This window comes from Cannabis sativa, chromosome 1 (genome assembly GCF_029168945.1).
Source record: "Cannabis sativa cultivar Pink pepper isolate KNU-18-1 chromosome 1, ASM2916894v1, whole genome shotgun sequence".
Classification (NCBI taxonomy): Eukaryota; Viridiplantae; Streptophyta; class Magnoliopsida; order Rosales; family Cannabaceae; genus Cannabis; species Cannabis sativa.
Genome location: NC_083601.1, coordinates 36,032,511 through 36,048,855, shown reverse-complemented (window position 1 = coordinate 36,048,855; position 16,345 = coordinate 36,032,511). Strand labels below are relative to the sequence as shown.

At 30.5% G+C, this 16,345-nt stretch overlaps 2 protein-coding genes across 2 annotated transcripts; one reads left to right on the top strand and one right to left on the bottom strand.

Moving 5' to 3' along the window:
* The first annotated feature begins 6,173 nt into the window (after positions 1-6,173).
* On the top strand, positions 6,174-8,085 carry LOC115706387 (WRKY transcription factor 22). The gene is made up of 3 exons (XM_030634024.2): positions 6,174-6,893; positions 6,983-7,093; positions 7,220-8,085. The coding sequence occupies exons 1-3, from the start codon at positions 6,328-6,330 to the stop codon at positions 7,713-7,715; spliced, it is 1,173 nt and encodes a 390-aa protein (XP_030489884.2). The 5' UTR covers positions 6,174-6,327; the 3' UTR covers positions 7,716-8,085.
* Positions 8,086-9,533: 1,448 nt separating this feature from the next.
* On the bottom strand, positions 9,534-12,835 carry LOC115706386 (pentatricopeptide repeat-containing protein At3g61520, mitochondrial). The gene is made up of 2 exons (XM_061113650.1): positions 9,798-12,835; positions 9,534-9,741 (listed from the first exon to the last, which is right to left on the bottom strand). The coding sequence occupies exon 1, from the start codon at positions 12,270-12,272 to the stop codon at positions 9,984-9,986; it is 2,289 nt and encodes a 762-aa protein (XP_060969633.1). The 5' UTR covers positions 12,273-12,835; the 3' UTR covers positions 9,534-9,741; positions 9,798-9,983.
* Between the last annotated feature and the right edge of the window lie 3,510 nt (positions 12,836-16,345).

Genomic DNA, 16,345 nt, shown 5'->3' with positions numbered 1-16,345 from the left:
GTAATGAGATTACAAATATATGATGATATAATGGCCATATTGCAATGTAAAACTATTGCAAAATAAAGGAAACAACGTAATAACCAAATTTCAATCAATTAATATGAAGCATGAAGGTATATATATATATATATAAATATATTAGTAACTAGATTTTAGTAAAATAAAAATCGTATAAATATTAATTAAAATTGGAAAGGTGACTTCTGAAAAAAAGGAAAAAAAAATGAAATTAAGTAAACATAAGTAATATAGTATTCTTTTCATTCCATCCTGCAAATTGATGGAATAAAATTTACCATACAAAAATATATTTTATCGATTGTGCCGTGTGTAGATTTTTTTTTTACTTTGGTCAAAGTTAGCCATTATTAATGGAGAAAAGACAAAAAATATACCTATTGGAAACCACACCATATAGACATATAATACATATCATCGAAAATATGATCCTCATTCAAATAATCAAACCTACTTTAAAGACAAGAACAGTAGATAATTTATTGGCATAAAAGATGAATTTATGGTTAATAATAATAATAAATTCTCTATGGCTAAATACTTGTCCTTCATTCTTATTGTTCAATGTAAATATAATTAAAAATTGATTTAAGTTATTACATTTAAGTTATTACCATTACTACATGCTATTGAATCATATGTCTATTAGGTAATGATTAATAACATATCAAAGTGGAAGAAAAAAATGCCAAAAAAACAGATGTTGGTACCTCACTCTATATTGGTATATATAATATATAAAACACAGATCAAGTGAGATAATTTATTTTAATTAAACATATATGCCCATATAACATAAGCTATTTGGTCAAACACTCAAAGTTGCTTTTAACAAATAATTTTGTTTTTAAGCTTGAGGCAAAGCCAAGAACATGGTTCTCTACTCTAATTTTGGCCTCTTATTAAATTTCTTACTTGTTGCCACATCTCTCAAAAGTATTAATTGGAAATATATAACTTAAATACCAAGCCCTACACTTAGGTTGCTTGATGGAGCATGCCTTTCTCTCTTTTTAATTTTTTATTTTTTCTATGGCATATGCAATTATATATGTATATTTATATATATCTATTTTTCTTTGTGTATATTTAGGAATATTTATTACAAAGTATCATTTTTGCCCCTACTAATAGAAATGTCTCAGTTAAATATTTTAATAGTATGTTATCACCATAATTATTTAAAAAATTAAAAACAGATATATTAATAACTATATAATTTATATGATTATTTTAAAAAAAATGAAGTTATAATTTTTTTTAATTACCAAAAACAAAAAGAAAAATATTCTTACTTCTTTTTTTTGAAAGGTGTAGCTTGCCTTCATAATCAATTAAGTTCTAGTTACACATTACAAATATGGAAAATTACTATTTCAAATCTTCTCTTTATCTACCCTAATACAAATTTAGTAACTTTTTTTTTTTTGCTAAAAGCAAACTTAGATAATTATGAGCTGTTACATTGACAAACCTACTTATATATAATTAACCCTTACATTTTTTTTTTGTTTCTTTGGATGAAGAATTCACCCTTACATTAGGAAAAAAATAAGGAGAATTTCGATACTACCAAATAGGGTAGAGAAATATAAATATGGAGTTTATATAGTACCCTTTTAGTTGGTTGTGTCACATATATATTTATATGAGCTTTGACTACCGAAATTTAGTCATATTTATTAATAATAATAAAGAAATAAAAAGACTTTAAATAATTAATGACCCCACACGTTTGCAATCTGCAAAGCAGAGCCTCGTGCTACCCACGTCTACCGGCCTACAAAGTTCAGTAACTCATACAGTACTATTTTATTTTTTTATGTAAATTTCAATTAAAAAAAACTAATCAATATTTGATCCTAATTTGAAATAGAATAGAAATAGAATGACCATCCAAGGTCAATCATGCATCGTCCAATTCCAAATACTTTATTTTGACTGTTGTTGTAATTTTATTTATCTTTAGAGATAATAACCAAAATTTTGTTAAAATTAAATTAGAAACTCAAACAGATAATTATATATAACTGCAATTAGTTATACATATAATTTATATAATTTTTATTAGTGCTGTAAAAGTATTAAACTATAAATAAGAATATTAACTACTTCACTTAATAATCAATACCAATTAATTTTAAGATAGAATTTTATAATTTTTATCATAGTATCAGAGTCATATATTTAGTTGACTTTCAATCCATACCTAGACGCAAGCAAACAAAATGACACTCCCAGCTATGAACAAAAATAAGCGAGCAAATAACACTATTTGTAATATGTGATTTAAGATTAGTAAACGAAAAATAGCTATCATCTCAAGGGGAATATTGGATAACATTATTTCACATTGATCAAATGTAAAATATTGAATTATATATAAGAACATAAGTTACACCATCATTACCAATTAATTTTGAGATGAATTTTCATAATTCTTGTTAGGCTGTGTCATATGTTATCTATCGTAAACTTTAAAGAGGAGTGCTACCGTCAACCTCCTATTACAACCTCTTACTCAACCTCCATGCTCAAAAGTCAAAAATATATGCTGGAATATTTTTTTTTCAATTTTTTTTTTCACGATGGTGTTCGTTATGCTTACAACATCATCCTTGTAAATTTTTAAAAAAATTCGAATAGTTTATAGTGCCAAAAATATGTTTGAAGTTTTTTGAACACGCGCGCGTGGTAAACTGGAATATCAAGAATTCTGTTGTAGACATTGTAAACTATTCAGAATTTTTAAAAAATTTACAGGAATGATACTGTAACTATAACGAATACCACTATGAAAAAAATTAAAAAAAAAATATTCCAACATGTGATTTTGAACGTAAAAGTTGACTAAAAAATTGTAATAAGAAGTTGTAATTAGTACTCCTCAACTTTAAATACACTTGTAATACATGTCAACCACATTCATTCTACTTGCACAAATTTGATTTATTTTATATTTATTATTGTATCAATTTATTTGACTCATTAATACACTATATAAAAATATATAAAACTGTAAACAAACAAATAAAATTAATAATTTATCACCAAATATTAATACACTAATAAATTTTTTAATGTTAATTAATTGCCAAACATAAATAAATTATGATATATATATTCCATGATTTTATTCCCTTCAACTTTAGATTTCTCTTTTGCAATAAATAAATAATATATGAAAAAATTACACCGTGCACCATTTTTTGGAAAAGAATATATTTTGCGGTAAAAATAATTAATTACAAATATTCAATACTTAATTTTTTGTAAAATATGTTTATAACAAAGAGTGTTTGTAAACATGTAAAAAATATTTAGAAACTATTTACAAACATGTAATAATTGTTTACAAACTTTTATTTCTTATTTTCATAAATAAAATTTATATTTTTATAATATATCATATTTTTAATATACATATATATATATTTGAGTTTTTGGGTATTTTAATTTTCTCCCATAAGATATCACTATAAATAATATTTTCAATGATATATTAAATAAATGTGTCAATAGCCTTGTATCTTACAAATTGATCATAATCTAACACAAAATACTATCGTGCCAAAGAGGTTCGATCCATTTTCAACACATTTAATTATGTTCAGCCTTAAGTTACAAAAACTGTGTTATTTTGGTTTCAAAATTCGCTTTGTCACTTGTAAATTTTAATAGTTAATAATACTGAGTTGATGAGATTATTATTATTATTATGTTTTACTTAACTTAGTGTTTGTTATAATACCTATATAATAAATACACTTTATGTTGATTAAAAAATCATCTGGTTGAACCCAATGCCAAGACAAGATTAATGAGCTTTTTAAGACAAGAGTAGAGTACCATGTGAGGGAAAATGAAAAAAAAAATAAAATAAAAAGAGTCAAGGTTGACAAAAGAAAGTCAATTATACACTCTCATAGTCATAGTATGAAAACGAGCTTCACACTCTCGTATTCATCTTTACTCCTAAAAAGAAAACTTTAGTAAAACGACACCGTTTGGATCAATCTTCCCATAAGAGTTGTGTTCAAACAAAGTGGTCCTAACCCATAACCCATCACAGTCTCACTCAAACACACACCTACCTAGCCACGCCCACGCGACTCAGACTTTGCTCTGCTCTGCTAAATTCAGTTACAAGCTTTATTAACAAATTATTATTTTTTCTAAGTGGACCCCACGAATTTCACCTTCACGCCACCTCACAGCATCTCTCCTTCACCGTCAATCACACGCGCTGGGAATCCAATCTCATAGTGTGAATCCTCTATATCCACCGTCAGATGTGATTACTTTTTAAAACATTTTTTGACAGATGAGCCGTTAAACTGTCGCCTCACAAGTCTCGAGTATGTACACACCCACACACATGAAAAGATTCACACGCGCTCGACTAAAGAAAAGAAAATAACCACTCTCTTACTAATCGCACCACGTGGCTTTACTTTGGTTGAGCACCTCAAAGTGGCCTGGCCTTGGGCTCGACGTGTCGGTTACGAGTTCTACGGATTTGGGCGCCGCAAGTAAGGTTGGGTGGGTGCCCCTAGTCAAATTAAGTGAAAGACGGCATAAATAAATAAATCTGATTTTTTTTCTTTTTAATTTGGTAATACATCACTATTTTCAATTATTATTATTCCTCTTTTATTTTTAATTATGATCAAATTTGAGAAATAATAATTGTTGGTTCCACCAGAAAGTACTGAATAGTAAAATTTCGAGGTAGAAAATGATTATCAGTTTAATTTTTTTTAAATATAGCAATAATGATATATCATAATTGTTTAAAAAAAGAAGAGGAAGAAGAAGTCAAATGGCTTATTGGATCATTATTGTTGGTGTTAATGGGTAGGAGGTGCAATTTTTATGAGAAATATTGAACCTTGAGAACATTGAAACGTGACGGACATAATTGGTATTAGATTTGAAAATCATAAATGTAACATGAGATGTTTCTCGTACCAAAAACCTTTTTATTTTTGTTAATGATTCAATAAATATATAACGAGTTATATCCTAGAAGCTAGAACTTTAATTTCTAGTAGGAGTATTATTACTATTACATGCATCTCGAATTTTTATTTATTTTTCATGTTGATTCATGTGATCACTATTTTTTTTTGTTTAATTCAGATCTATAAATAATTAAAAAAATATAAATTAAACATGATGAAAAAATTATATTTTCTATAGTCATTAATCGTTTTATATTTATGTATCTTTTAAATGAAAACTATATGAGTATTATTTTGTCTGTATAACTTGCAACAACAATGTGATTATATATATATATTGATTCATATTAATATATTATTGCTTTTATAGTTGGAAAAAAATTAATTGAAAGGGACCGGGAAAGTTATAACCATCACTTTTTTATTTTTATTTTACGTTGATAAGAATAAACAATTTCAATTAAAAATAATTATATAACTTGGTTTCATAAATTATGAGGCTTTTTAATTAGCATTACTCAAAATATTACGAGTGACCAATTTATAAAACACGAGTTTATATGGACATATAATTTGAATAATCAATCACACATTCCAAAAAAGATATATAACCAAAATTATTTTGACAAAAAACCCCGGAAATTTGGACTTACATTATCCCTAAATTAAGGGCAATAATTTTTTCTAGATATTACAAAGATATTTGGAGAGACCAGACCGGCTTTCCTTTGAGTCTCACCGACCCATTCAAATCTACCAAAATTAACCATCATTCTAAAAGAAATTTATAAGAGCACCCAAAACTTTGGTTTTTGTTTTTTTTTTAATGTGATTGTATTATTTTAATCGTTTCTGTCTCTTTTTGTCGGTATATCTCTATAGCTCCACTCCCTAGACACCGTGTGGAATTTTTTAACATCATCAAATCCGGCTTTGACATTTTCCAAAGTCAACCCCAAAACCAAAACCAGTTTTCAATTTCTTCAACACACTTAATCAGATAACATTAATTTTTTTTTTTTTTAAAAAAAGAAAAACTCTGCATAGAGATGCCAACCCCACCTCTTTCTCTCTCTAGAAAAAGCCCACTTGTGTCTCTCTAGTCAGAACTCTTTTTTCTTTTATTTATATATTTATTTATTTATTTTGTAAAAACCCGCTTTCTCTTTCTATATATACATGTTGTTATATATTATTCCTTTCCCACTCATTTGCATCCTTATCTTTCTCCCTCATCAAAAGTCAGCGCCTTCTTTTGTCTTTCTCTCTCTCTTTCTCTTCCTCTGTCCTCAAAGCCAGAGCAAGAGCCAACACAGGTTACAGAGCTTGTCGGAGCACCACCATGGAGGTCGACTGGGATCTTCAGGCAGTCGTGAGAGGATGTTCCATCACCGGCGCCGGTGTCAGGGCTTCAACTACTACTACTAATACAACAACCAGTACTTCAACGGCCACACCAGGCTCAGGCTCAGGCTCAGGCTCAGCCTCCTCTGTTTTCACGGCGGACTTTCTAACCACGGCTGCAACATCCTCTTCCATGTTATTTTCTTCTTCTTCGTCTTCTCCATTCGGTTGTAGTACTAGTTGTAATAGCAGTAGTAATATTAGTGAACATCAAAGCTCTGGTCAACTCTTTCTTGTTCCAGATCCCAATTGTATGAGACCCAGAAACTTCGTTGTTGAAGAGCTTCATGAGCTTTACAAGCCTTTCTTCCCTAAATCTCAAACTCAGATTCATACTCCTCTTTCATCGCTTTCTTCAATATGTAGCAGTACTACGAGTACTAGCACTCCTTTTAGGTCAAATGACCAAATACGACAACTAAAGCAACCTCACCACCAACACCAACCCAATACTAAGCAATCTCATAATAATGGCTCCACCACCACCCCACGATCCAAAAAGAGGTACATTAAAATTTGATCGTAGATCTTGTTTACAATTAATGTCGTTTTATATGGTTTACTTACTTTCTTAGTTTACTTTTCCATTTCAGGAAGAATCAGTTGAAGAAAGTTTGCCAAGTACCAGCTGAGAGTCTCTCTTCAGACATCTGGGCATGGCGTAAATATGGTCAAAAACCCATCAAAGGCTCCCCATATCCAAGGTACTTTTCTCCTTTTGTCATAAAACTATAAAACCAGTTGTGTTTGGTTTAGGTTATATAGTTGTTAATTATTTATTAAAGATGAGTTTTCATTAATTTATATTTTTGGGTATTTATTAATTTCAGGGGATATTATAGATGTAGTAGCTCAAAAGGTTGTTTGGCCCGAAAACAAGTGGAGCGAAACCGGACTGACCCGGGAATGTTCATAGTAACTTACACCGCCGAGCACAACCACCCAGCTCCAACTCACCGTAACTCACTTGCCGGTTCCACTCGCCAGAAACCCTCTACTCCCCCATCTATCTCCGGCACCGGTGACTTGAACAATCAGACCACCAAGACTTCCTCTCCAGCGACCTCAGGTGAAGAAGAGGTCTCTATTCCTCAAACGCACAGTACAACCACTGAAAGCAAAGATGGACCCGAGAGTATTTTAATGGATGATGACGATGAAGACGAGTTTGGGCTTTCAGATGTGGCCATGAGCGATGATTTCTTCGTGGGTTTGGAGGGTCTTGGAGGTCCGACCACCGGAGAGTTCTTTTCCGATAATTTCCCGACGAGTTTTTCCCTTCCATGGGTCGCTAACAGCGCCGCCACCGCTGCCGGTGGCCGCTAAGTATCCGGTACATTCGATGACGTTAGATATGGGGTTCAATACAATGGGAAATGATTAAATGGAGTGGAATATTGGGCTAACAATGATGATTAGTGAGATTAGTGAAGAAAAAAAACAGAGTTGTAATTAGTCATTTAATTATATCTTTTGTTAATTAATTTATTTTTGGTTTTGAGTATAGTTATAAAAACTAAATATTAATTTTTAAGAATTATTATTTTTGGTTTTATGTATTTAGTGCAGCTAGAATATCACTTCTCTTGTTCATCAAACTTTCTATTCATTCCCTTTTGTGTAAAATTTGGAATCAAACATGTTACAATGTTATCATTATTTTGAATGGAAACTATTGGTAGTTTTTATGCACAATATAGGGTCAGTTTCCTTTCTAATCATTCATTGTATGTATAAAATTGAATTAACATCTTGTAGAACTATTAAGTGTATGTAGCTAAAATACATGAACGTTTCATCTCATGTACAGTAATTTAGGACCTGTGTGCCATTGACAATGGCTATTCTATGTAATGTAATTTATTATAGTGGAATTTCTCTTCAGAGATTCTCAAAGAATGAGTTTGGTTTCCTTTAAAGTTAAGTTAATAAATAATGGAATGGCATTTTTTGACATTTAGGGACAAAAGAATTTGGCATATCCCCATTGGTATGAAAATTCATTCACTTTGTGCACCTGTTTTCTAACCCTTTATGGTATTACTGTAGCTTCTGATAAACTAAACAGCAGAGTGGAAAAGTTGATGTGTAAATAACAATTCTCAAACACGTTTCAATATCTTATTTTGTGGTTTTTGAGGCCACGAAACTTCCATTTCAGTAACTTTTAGTTGCTCTGCCTCTCACTGTCTCACACCACAAATATTACTTGCAATTTTCTTGAATATAAATGTAAAATACAGAAACGGTAAAAATTGGTTTCTACGACTGTTTTAGATAGAATTCTGACTAGCCATTAATTGAATTCAGACGTTTCTGTTTTTGTAGTGGAAATTTGAACTGTAGTCAAAATTGATTTATCATCTCAACAAAACAAGTATACATCTTCCTCTAATTCGTTTTAGCCAAAATAAACCTTAAATTCAGCTACTTAAAACCTTTAGCTTTTATTTATTCATGTTTAAAAAAAAAAAGAAGAAAAAAAACCCCACAAAGTTTGATTTTATAAACAAAACGTATTATTACGTGCTGTCTAATTTAATCGAAGGGAACGAAAATGTGACAGAGAAGTATAAGAAAGAAAAAACAAAACAGCACAGTACAGAAGAAGTTGAAGAGAACCAATACCTTGAGCTTAAAATAATAAAAGGAATCAAGAAATAAATGTCGTAAGCTATTTTCTAGCTAATATTCCAACACAACAAGGCTATTATGCTTGAGTATTGAGAATTCCCACCTAAAACTTGCAGCGGTGAGTGAAAACTCCTCATTCCCACTAGCTTATTAAGAACAAAGTCAACCCAGGTGACAAAGAAGGTTATACAAAGAATATAAGCTCCCTCCGAATGTCAAAGGACTGAGGAAATATATGTATACACACATTATTTACACTAAAATGCAACACATATATGTGACAAATCTTTCCAACCAATCAAATTAATTGGTGTAATATAAGCTCTTCCGAATGTAAAAGGTCTTGTCACATAAGTTGTGTAATATTTTAGTGTAGAAAACTCTGAATCTGAGTGTACATATGATTATACAAGTGATGTGTTATTGTTTTTCAGTGAATGAAAATTATGTTCCTTTCAAGAAAAATAAGTTTAGTTTAGCTATGAGAACAAGACCCCGGTAAAGCATAGATTAGAGTCTCTCACTTGGGATTCAGAAGAAGAAGAAGAAAAAGGCCTTGATTAGATCTGAATCTAGACCATGCAGAAACATCAAATGCTGCCACATTTAAAACCTCTTTAAAGCCAAAGAAAGAAGCTCCAAAATACAAAATCATTCCTTATTTTAATTTCGTACAATCTTCTCTTTTACTGTCAAAAAAGAAAAAAAAAATCCACGCCTACTTTTAAGCGTAATTGTTAAACAAGTTGAAAGAAAAAGGGAAATCCATGTAACATAAGGTCTTCTCCAATCCTTGCCATGCGTAAGACCTCAAATGATCAAACACCAGAGGCAGGGAGTAGTTGTAAAGCCAGAAGGTTTCTCTGGCCTCTACAACGGTCTATTAAGAGATCGGATCAAAACCATATCACAAAAATTCCAACCTTGTATCGCTATCTAAAATTATTGACCAGATGTTAACTACTCAGAGTATTTTTCTTTTTCTTGAACAGAAACCTCATAGCCCTGTAAGAACTTTCTTAGTTTATCTACTTGCCCAACTGCAGAAAGCCACTCTGTAAGAACTTCCATGGTTATGTAATCAGGATTACAAGCCTGTTCAACCATCTGATCCATGAATTTAAATGCCTTGTTCAATAAATTATTCTCCCTGAGGCATTTGAACAAGGCATTGTAAGTGGTGGTATTCGGCTTTACCCCTTTAATTTGCATATCATTCATCAGAGACAGAAGTTTTTCTACCTCATTTCGCTTGTAGAGAGAATCTATAAGAATATTGTATATAACAGTATTGGGAGGAACCTCTAAAGCAGAAGTCATACTTCGGAAAATATTCATGGCTTCCTCAATGTTGTCATTCAAGCAATAACCATGTATGAGGGTTCCATAAGTAACAACAGTTGGCAGAAGACCCTCCTTCAACATTTTCTTCAGCAATTTATGTGCAATTCCCAAGCTCCCAGTTTTGCTGAAATGAGATATCAAGGTATTGTATGTGACAGTATCGGGCTTGATATTAACCTCCTCCATTTCTTTAAGCATCTCATGAGCTTTCTCCAGCTTGTTCTTCTTGCAAAATCCGCTAATTAGGACATTGTATGAAACGACATCCATGCCAAACCCAGCCTCTTTGAGCTTTGATACAACCATGCTGGCATCATCCATCCTTCCAGCTAGACTCAAACCATTAATCAAGCTGTAGTAAACAATCGCATCGGTGGAACATCTACTGCTCAACATCTGATCAAACAATTCCATTGCCTTGTTGATATTGTTGACACCACAATAAGCAGTAATCAAAGTTGTGTAGGTAACTGCATTGCCTTTAACACCGTCTTTTTGCATTTCATTGAACAACTGAAACGCACTGTTAATTCTTCCATGCCTGCACATTCCATCAACCAAAGTGTTAAGGGTGATCACACTTGGTGGCACTGCATCCTTCTTCATTTGATCAAATAGATCAAGTGACCTCTCAATCTCCCCAACTTTGTTGAACCCATCAATCAAACAATTGTAGGTAACAGTATTAGGTGCACAAAAGTTTTGTGATCTCATTTGTTCCATCAATTTCAATCCTTCTTCCTGCCTCCCAACTTTACAAAGCCCATCAATCAAACTGTTATAAATAACCACATCAGGTTCAACTGTGTATTTTCCTACCTCTCCACTCATTTTGTCAAACACTTCCATTGCCTCATCAACTCTCCATGATTTGCACAAACGATTAATTAGAATTGCATAAGTGATCACATCAGGCTTAATATCTTTATCATTCATAATCGCCATGAGCTGATTCATCTTCTTAAAATCATTACTTCTTCCTAAACCAGTCAAAAGGGCATTGCAAGAAGCCACCGCAACATAACCCCCAGACTTGATCACATTTTCTAACACATCCCAAGCTCGATTAATCTTCCCATCTCTGCAAAAATTTGTGATCAATTGGGTAAGTTTGAACGTGTCAGGAAACACACCCTGCTCACTAAACTTAGACACCAATCCAACAATTTCCTCATCCTTGAGCCGCCTCCCAGGTCTATCTCTTCTCAAAATCTTGGAAAAAACAACATCAACTGTTGTATCATTGGGAGAGGATATCGAATTCGGTTCAAGCATTTCGTCGAGCACATGGAGTGCTTCATCAACATCTCCCAAATGAAACAACACTGTAACCAGCCGATTACAAACATGGGTATTCTTACAATCCGGATCGAGTGCTTTGAAAACAATAAGCAACTCTTCCTTCATTCCGGCCCTCCCCAAGCAACCTAAGAGAAGGGTCGCGGCATTAATGGTGAGCGGAACATTCTGCTCCTGAGACGAAATATACAGCTGAAAAACCTTTTTTTCCCAGCTGGTTTCGCGGCTAGCAAGCTCGAGAACGGCCTGGAAAACGGACGACAGCAATGGCAGGTCTTCTGGGCACTTGGAATTTTCTCGGACATAGTCGAAGAACTTGAGAGCTTTGGCAGAGGAGTCTAGCCGACGAGCAATGTGGAAGAAACGTTTCGGTGAAGAGTTTTCGGAGTCGGAGTAGAGGATACTTCGGAGCTGGTCAAGGTCCCAGTTATTCTCTGGCGTTTGGAGGAGTTCTACAGCTTGGGTTATGGAGGGTTCGTGGTATTGATGAAGGTTGGATTGGAGTGAAAGGTGGCGGGAGGGCGAAAAGTGTTTGAGTGATTGAAGCCGAAGAAGGTTGAGCAATCGATTCGATTGCGTTGATACAGAGAGTGATACGATTCTCATTTTTGTTTTAAGTGCGAGACTATGGAGATTGCTTCATCAATTATTATTACTCAGCTATGGAGAATGAGTGGAAAAACAAAATAATATGAGATTATATTTTTGAATAATCTAATTTTATTAATAACAATTAATTAAAATAATAGTTTGAGTGATTGAATAATAGTTTGCAATTTAATCGGATATTTTTGTAGACATGACTAAAATTAAAATTAAAAAAACAAATTAAATAATTAGCTGTCTAATTTTAGAAAACTTGTTATTGCTATTAATAATAATTTGATGGCGAGCTATCGAAAAACAAATAAGACTAACAACGAAACAAAATAAAATAAATCATATCACAGACAAGATTAAAACACTCAAAATTATATTACAAGGATATAGATTAAAACACTCAAAATCATATTGTCATAGAGACAAGACTAATCACAGTAACAAAAATTAAATCGCAATAGTAAAATATTGTGAAAATTCCAACACGCAAGTGCACGTATCGTTTACAAGTAATAATAATCACAAGAGTAAGATCGATCCCATAAAGACTTTAATTAAGTGCCAAATAATCAAATCTTTATTTCAATTTACAAATAAATAATTTGAATGATGATTGTAATTGAATAAAAAAATTAAATAAATAAACAAAAAAGTAATTAACAATGATTAGAAATATATGGTATTTAATTTTAATTGCATCAATTTCTTATGGGAAAATTCAATCTAATTACTCTTCAATTTCATGTGATTGCAAATTATTGATTTAATTTATATTCTTATTAGTACATATAAAATCTAAATCATATGGCAAAGTATTACCCGTTTGTGACTATACAAGTACTTTCATCCAATATCGAAATCTATATTTATTTCATTATAACATAATCAAAACTCACTTTTTAGATTTTGTATTGAAATCATAAAACAAATAATTAGTGATCAAGCAATTATAAGCATTGAACATGAAAAAAATAGTACACTTAAAAATTGAGAGAAAAAAACTAAAACTGCATTAAACCATAAAAAGTATCAAATAATATCTATTGAAAATCTTAAATATGAGTTTAGCTCATAATCATCATTCTAAAAAATTGCAAATAAAATTAGAAACATCAAATAAAAGATAGAAGAGAAGAAGTGATGAAGAATGACAGTTGTACTTGAAAAATTTCCTTTTTCTCTTTAATTTGTTGCCCAACGAAAGTCTCCTTGAATTTGCGAAATCAGGATTTAAAAGCCCTAATGTGTCTCTAAAAGTAGGCGGGCGACATAGCCCTTTCAGTAATGCCGCGGGCGACTACTGATAATATTTTAATCATAACTTTTTTGATATTATTCGAAATTAGACGATTCAAGATATTTTAAAAATCTGAAAGAGATCTAGATTCACAATATTTTTTTTTCTGAAAGTGAATGCATTATAGTCAAAAATTGGCTTGAAACTTGAAACTTTATTTTTGATCACAAACAGAACGTATTGAGCATCCAAAACTTAAAATTATTCACCCATTATATCCTAAAACACCAAATTTCATTATAAATTCATCAAATATATTTATTTTATTTAATATGTTTCTTCTCATTTTCAATTTATATTATGAATTTTAGCATTTAAATCTAAAATAAGTAGAAAACAAGTGTAATTCTGCACAAATACTTACAAATACCGTATATAAATATGGAAACAGCATACACACATCTATCTATGGTTTTATAGAGATTATAGAAGCCACGGTTCATCATACTGACAATGACATCAGACATTGTTTGATAATATTTCACTACTTTGTCCCAACAGAATACAGAATATGAACAAAAGAATAGTCTTTAATTAAACTATGTCACTAAAATTTCACATCGTTTTCTCTCTGACTCTATCTTTCTCTCTCTATATATATATCTATATGTGTATATTTATATATACATACAACTTTTGGCTGAGATCACAAACCACTTCCACAGATAGCTATTTAGAAGTTTTCAAAGTTATGAATAACATGCAACTTTCAGCTGACACCATATTTTTTTTTTGGTTCCCTTATGAAATGAAGTCATACTGCAAATGGACACCATTTTAAGTTTTAACTCTAGAATAGAATAATTTTCTTTTATTATTATTTATTTTTCCATTTATTTAAAAATTTAAGTATATACCTTCCTTCTCTGTTACATTTACATGTATAAAAGAAACGAGTAAAAAGGTGAGCCTCCCTTCAATTATACTTATTCTTCAAATGAAGAAAGAATTTGGCATTTGGTAGATTGAGAAAGACAAAAGTGATAGAGAGAGAGAGAGGGACTCATACACAAAGCAAAAAATTTAGGAAAAGCCATAAAGAAAAAGGGACAACAAGAAAATGGTAATTTAATTGAATAGGGTCATCCACAAAAATGAACAAAATAAAATTTAAAGTGACTTTAGTTTTTGTTGTTTTGTAAATGGAAGGAAGCTAAAAACGATACCGTTACAGTGTTTGAAAAGGGATGTGACAATGTAAGTGCATGCATAGAAGCAGACCTTTACAAAACTAGAAACATTCTTTCTCAGAGGCACTATAGCTATTGCTGCAGTGATTCTCACTACTCACTACCCTGCTCCACTATCACTAGTTAGTTATAATGATGAGTAAAGTCATTTTTCTTTTAGTTGGCTTTGCTGCGTTTTCCAATTGCTTGTTCTAATGTAATGTAATAATCCTAATATTTTAATAATATACATGCATGTGGTGGATTTTAGTATCAAATGAGTCCACCTAATTATGCACCAACCACACTTGTTGGTAGTGGAGTTTGAACATAGTGAAAATTACATGAAATATGGGATTTCATAACAAAGTTAGAAAAATATGGCATTTTTAGGTTTGCCACTCTTCTATGGCATTTTTTCACATTTAAAATTTTTTATGGTATTTGATATGCCATATTTTTATAAACTTATTATCCAATCCCATATTTTATGTTTATGTTTTTAGCTTAATTAGTTTTATTTATTTTTTAATTTATTTTACACTTACATTTTAGGGTTTCTTTTTATTTGAAAAATTTACACCAAATAGTACATTTTTTTTTTCAAACATTACATTTTTAATTTGACAAGAACATTTTACTTTTATACTTTTATTAATTTTTTTTTTCTTTATTACTTATTGAAACTTCAAAAAGTTTTTTTTTTTTTTTTGTCTTTTTTATATATTTTTTAGTCAATTTTGTCTTTTTTCTTTTCAACTTTTAAGTCAGTTCCTACTTTTTTTTTTCTTTCTTTCGCTTATCTCTCTCTATTTTTTTTTTCTAATTTCTCTTTGTGTCTCTTTTTTTTTTAATTTTTTTTCTCAACCTAATTTTTTTCTCTTAATATATATAATAAGTGGACATTTTTATATTTCATTTTTTTTTACAAAAATTAAACTTGTTTTTTTTTTATTTAAACTACTATTTTTTTTTTGTTAAAAACTAATTATTCCATTAAAAACAGCAGAAAAAAAAAAACCAGTTTCATCAACATCATCCTGAAAATAAAAAAAAACAATATAAAAAATCATAATCTAAAAAGAATCCAAACTTTAAAAACTAGTTTCATCAACATTAAAAGAAACTAATAATTTCATTTAAAGAATACAAAAAATAGTTTCATCAACAAGATAATGAAAAAAAATTACAATCTAAAGACGATACTAACTTTAAAAACCAGTTTCATCAATATTAAAAGAAACGAATTATTTCATTAAAAGAGGCAAAAAAAAAATAGTTTCATCAATAACATAATAAAAAATACACAATGCCTAATAACTAAACTTTTACAAATTAACGATACTAAATTTAAAAACCAGTTTCGAACATATAAATTTTATATCAATACCTAATAATCAAACTTTTAACTTCATTCTTTATTTTGGCATTTAATTTTTTATTTGCTTGCTCAAAAATTAGAGTTAATTTAAACATACAATATGCAACAAATATAACAAAGAGAATCATAAATTAAAATCAAAGAGAAAAAAAGAAACAAAGAAAATTAAAGAGACAAAAGTGCAATAAAAATCATAAAAGAATAACAAAAAAAAAACAGTGGAATGTGAGAA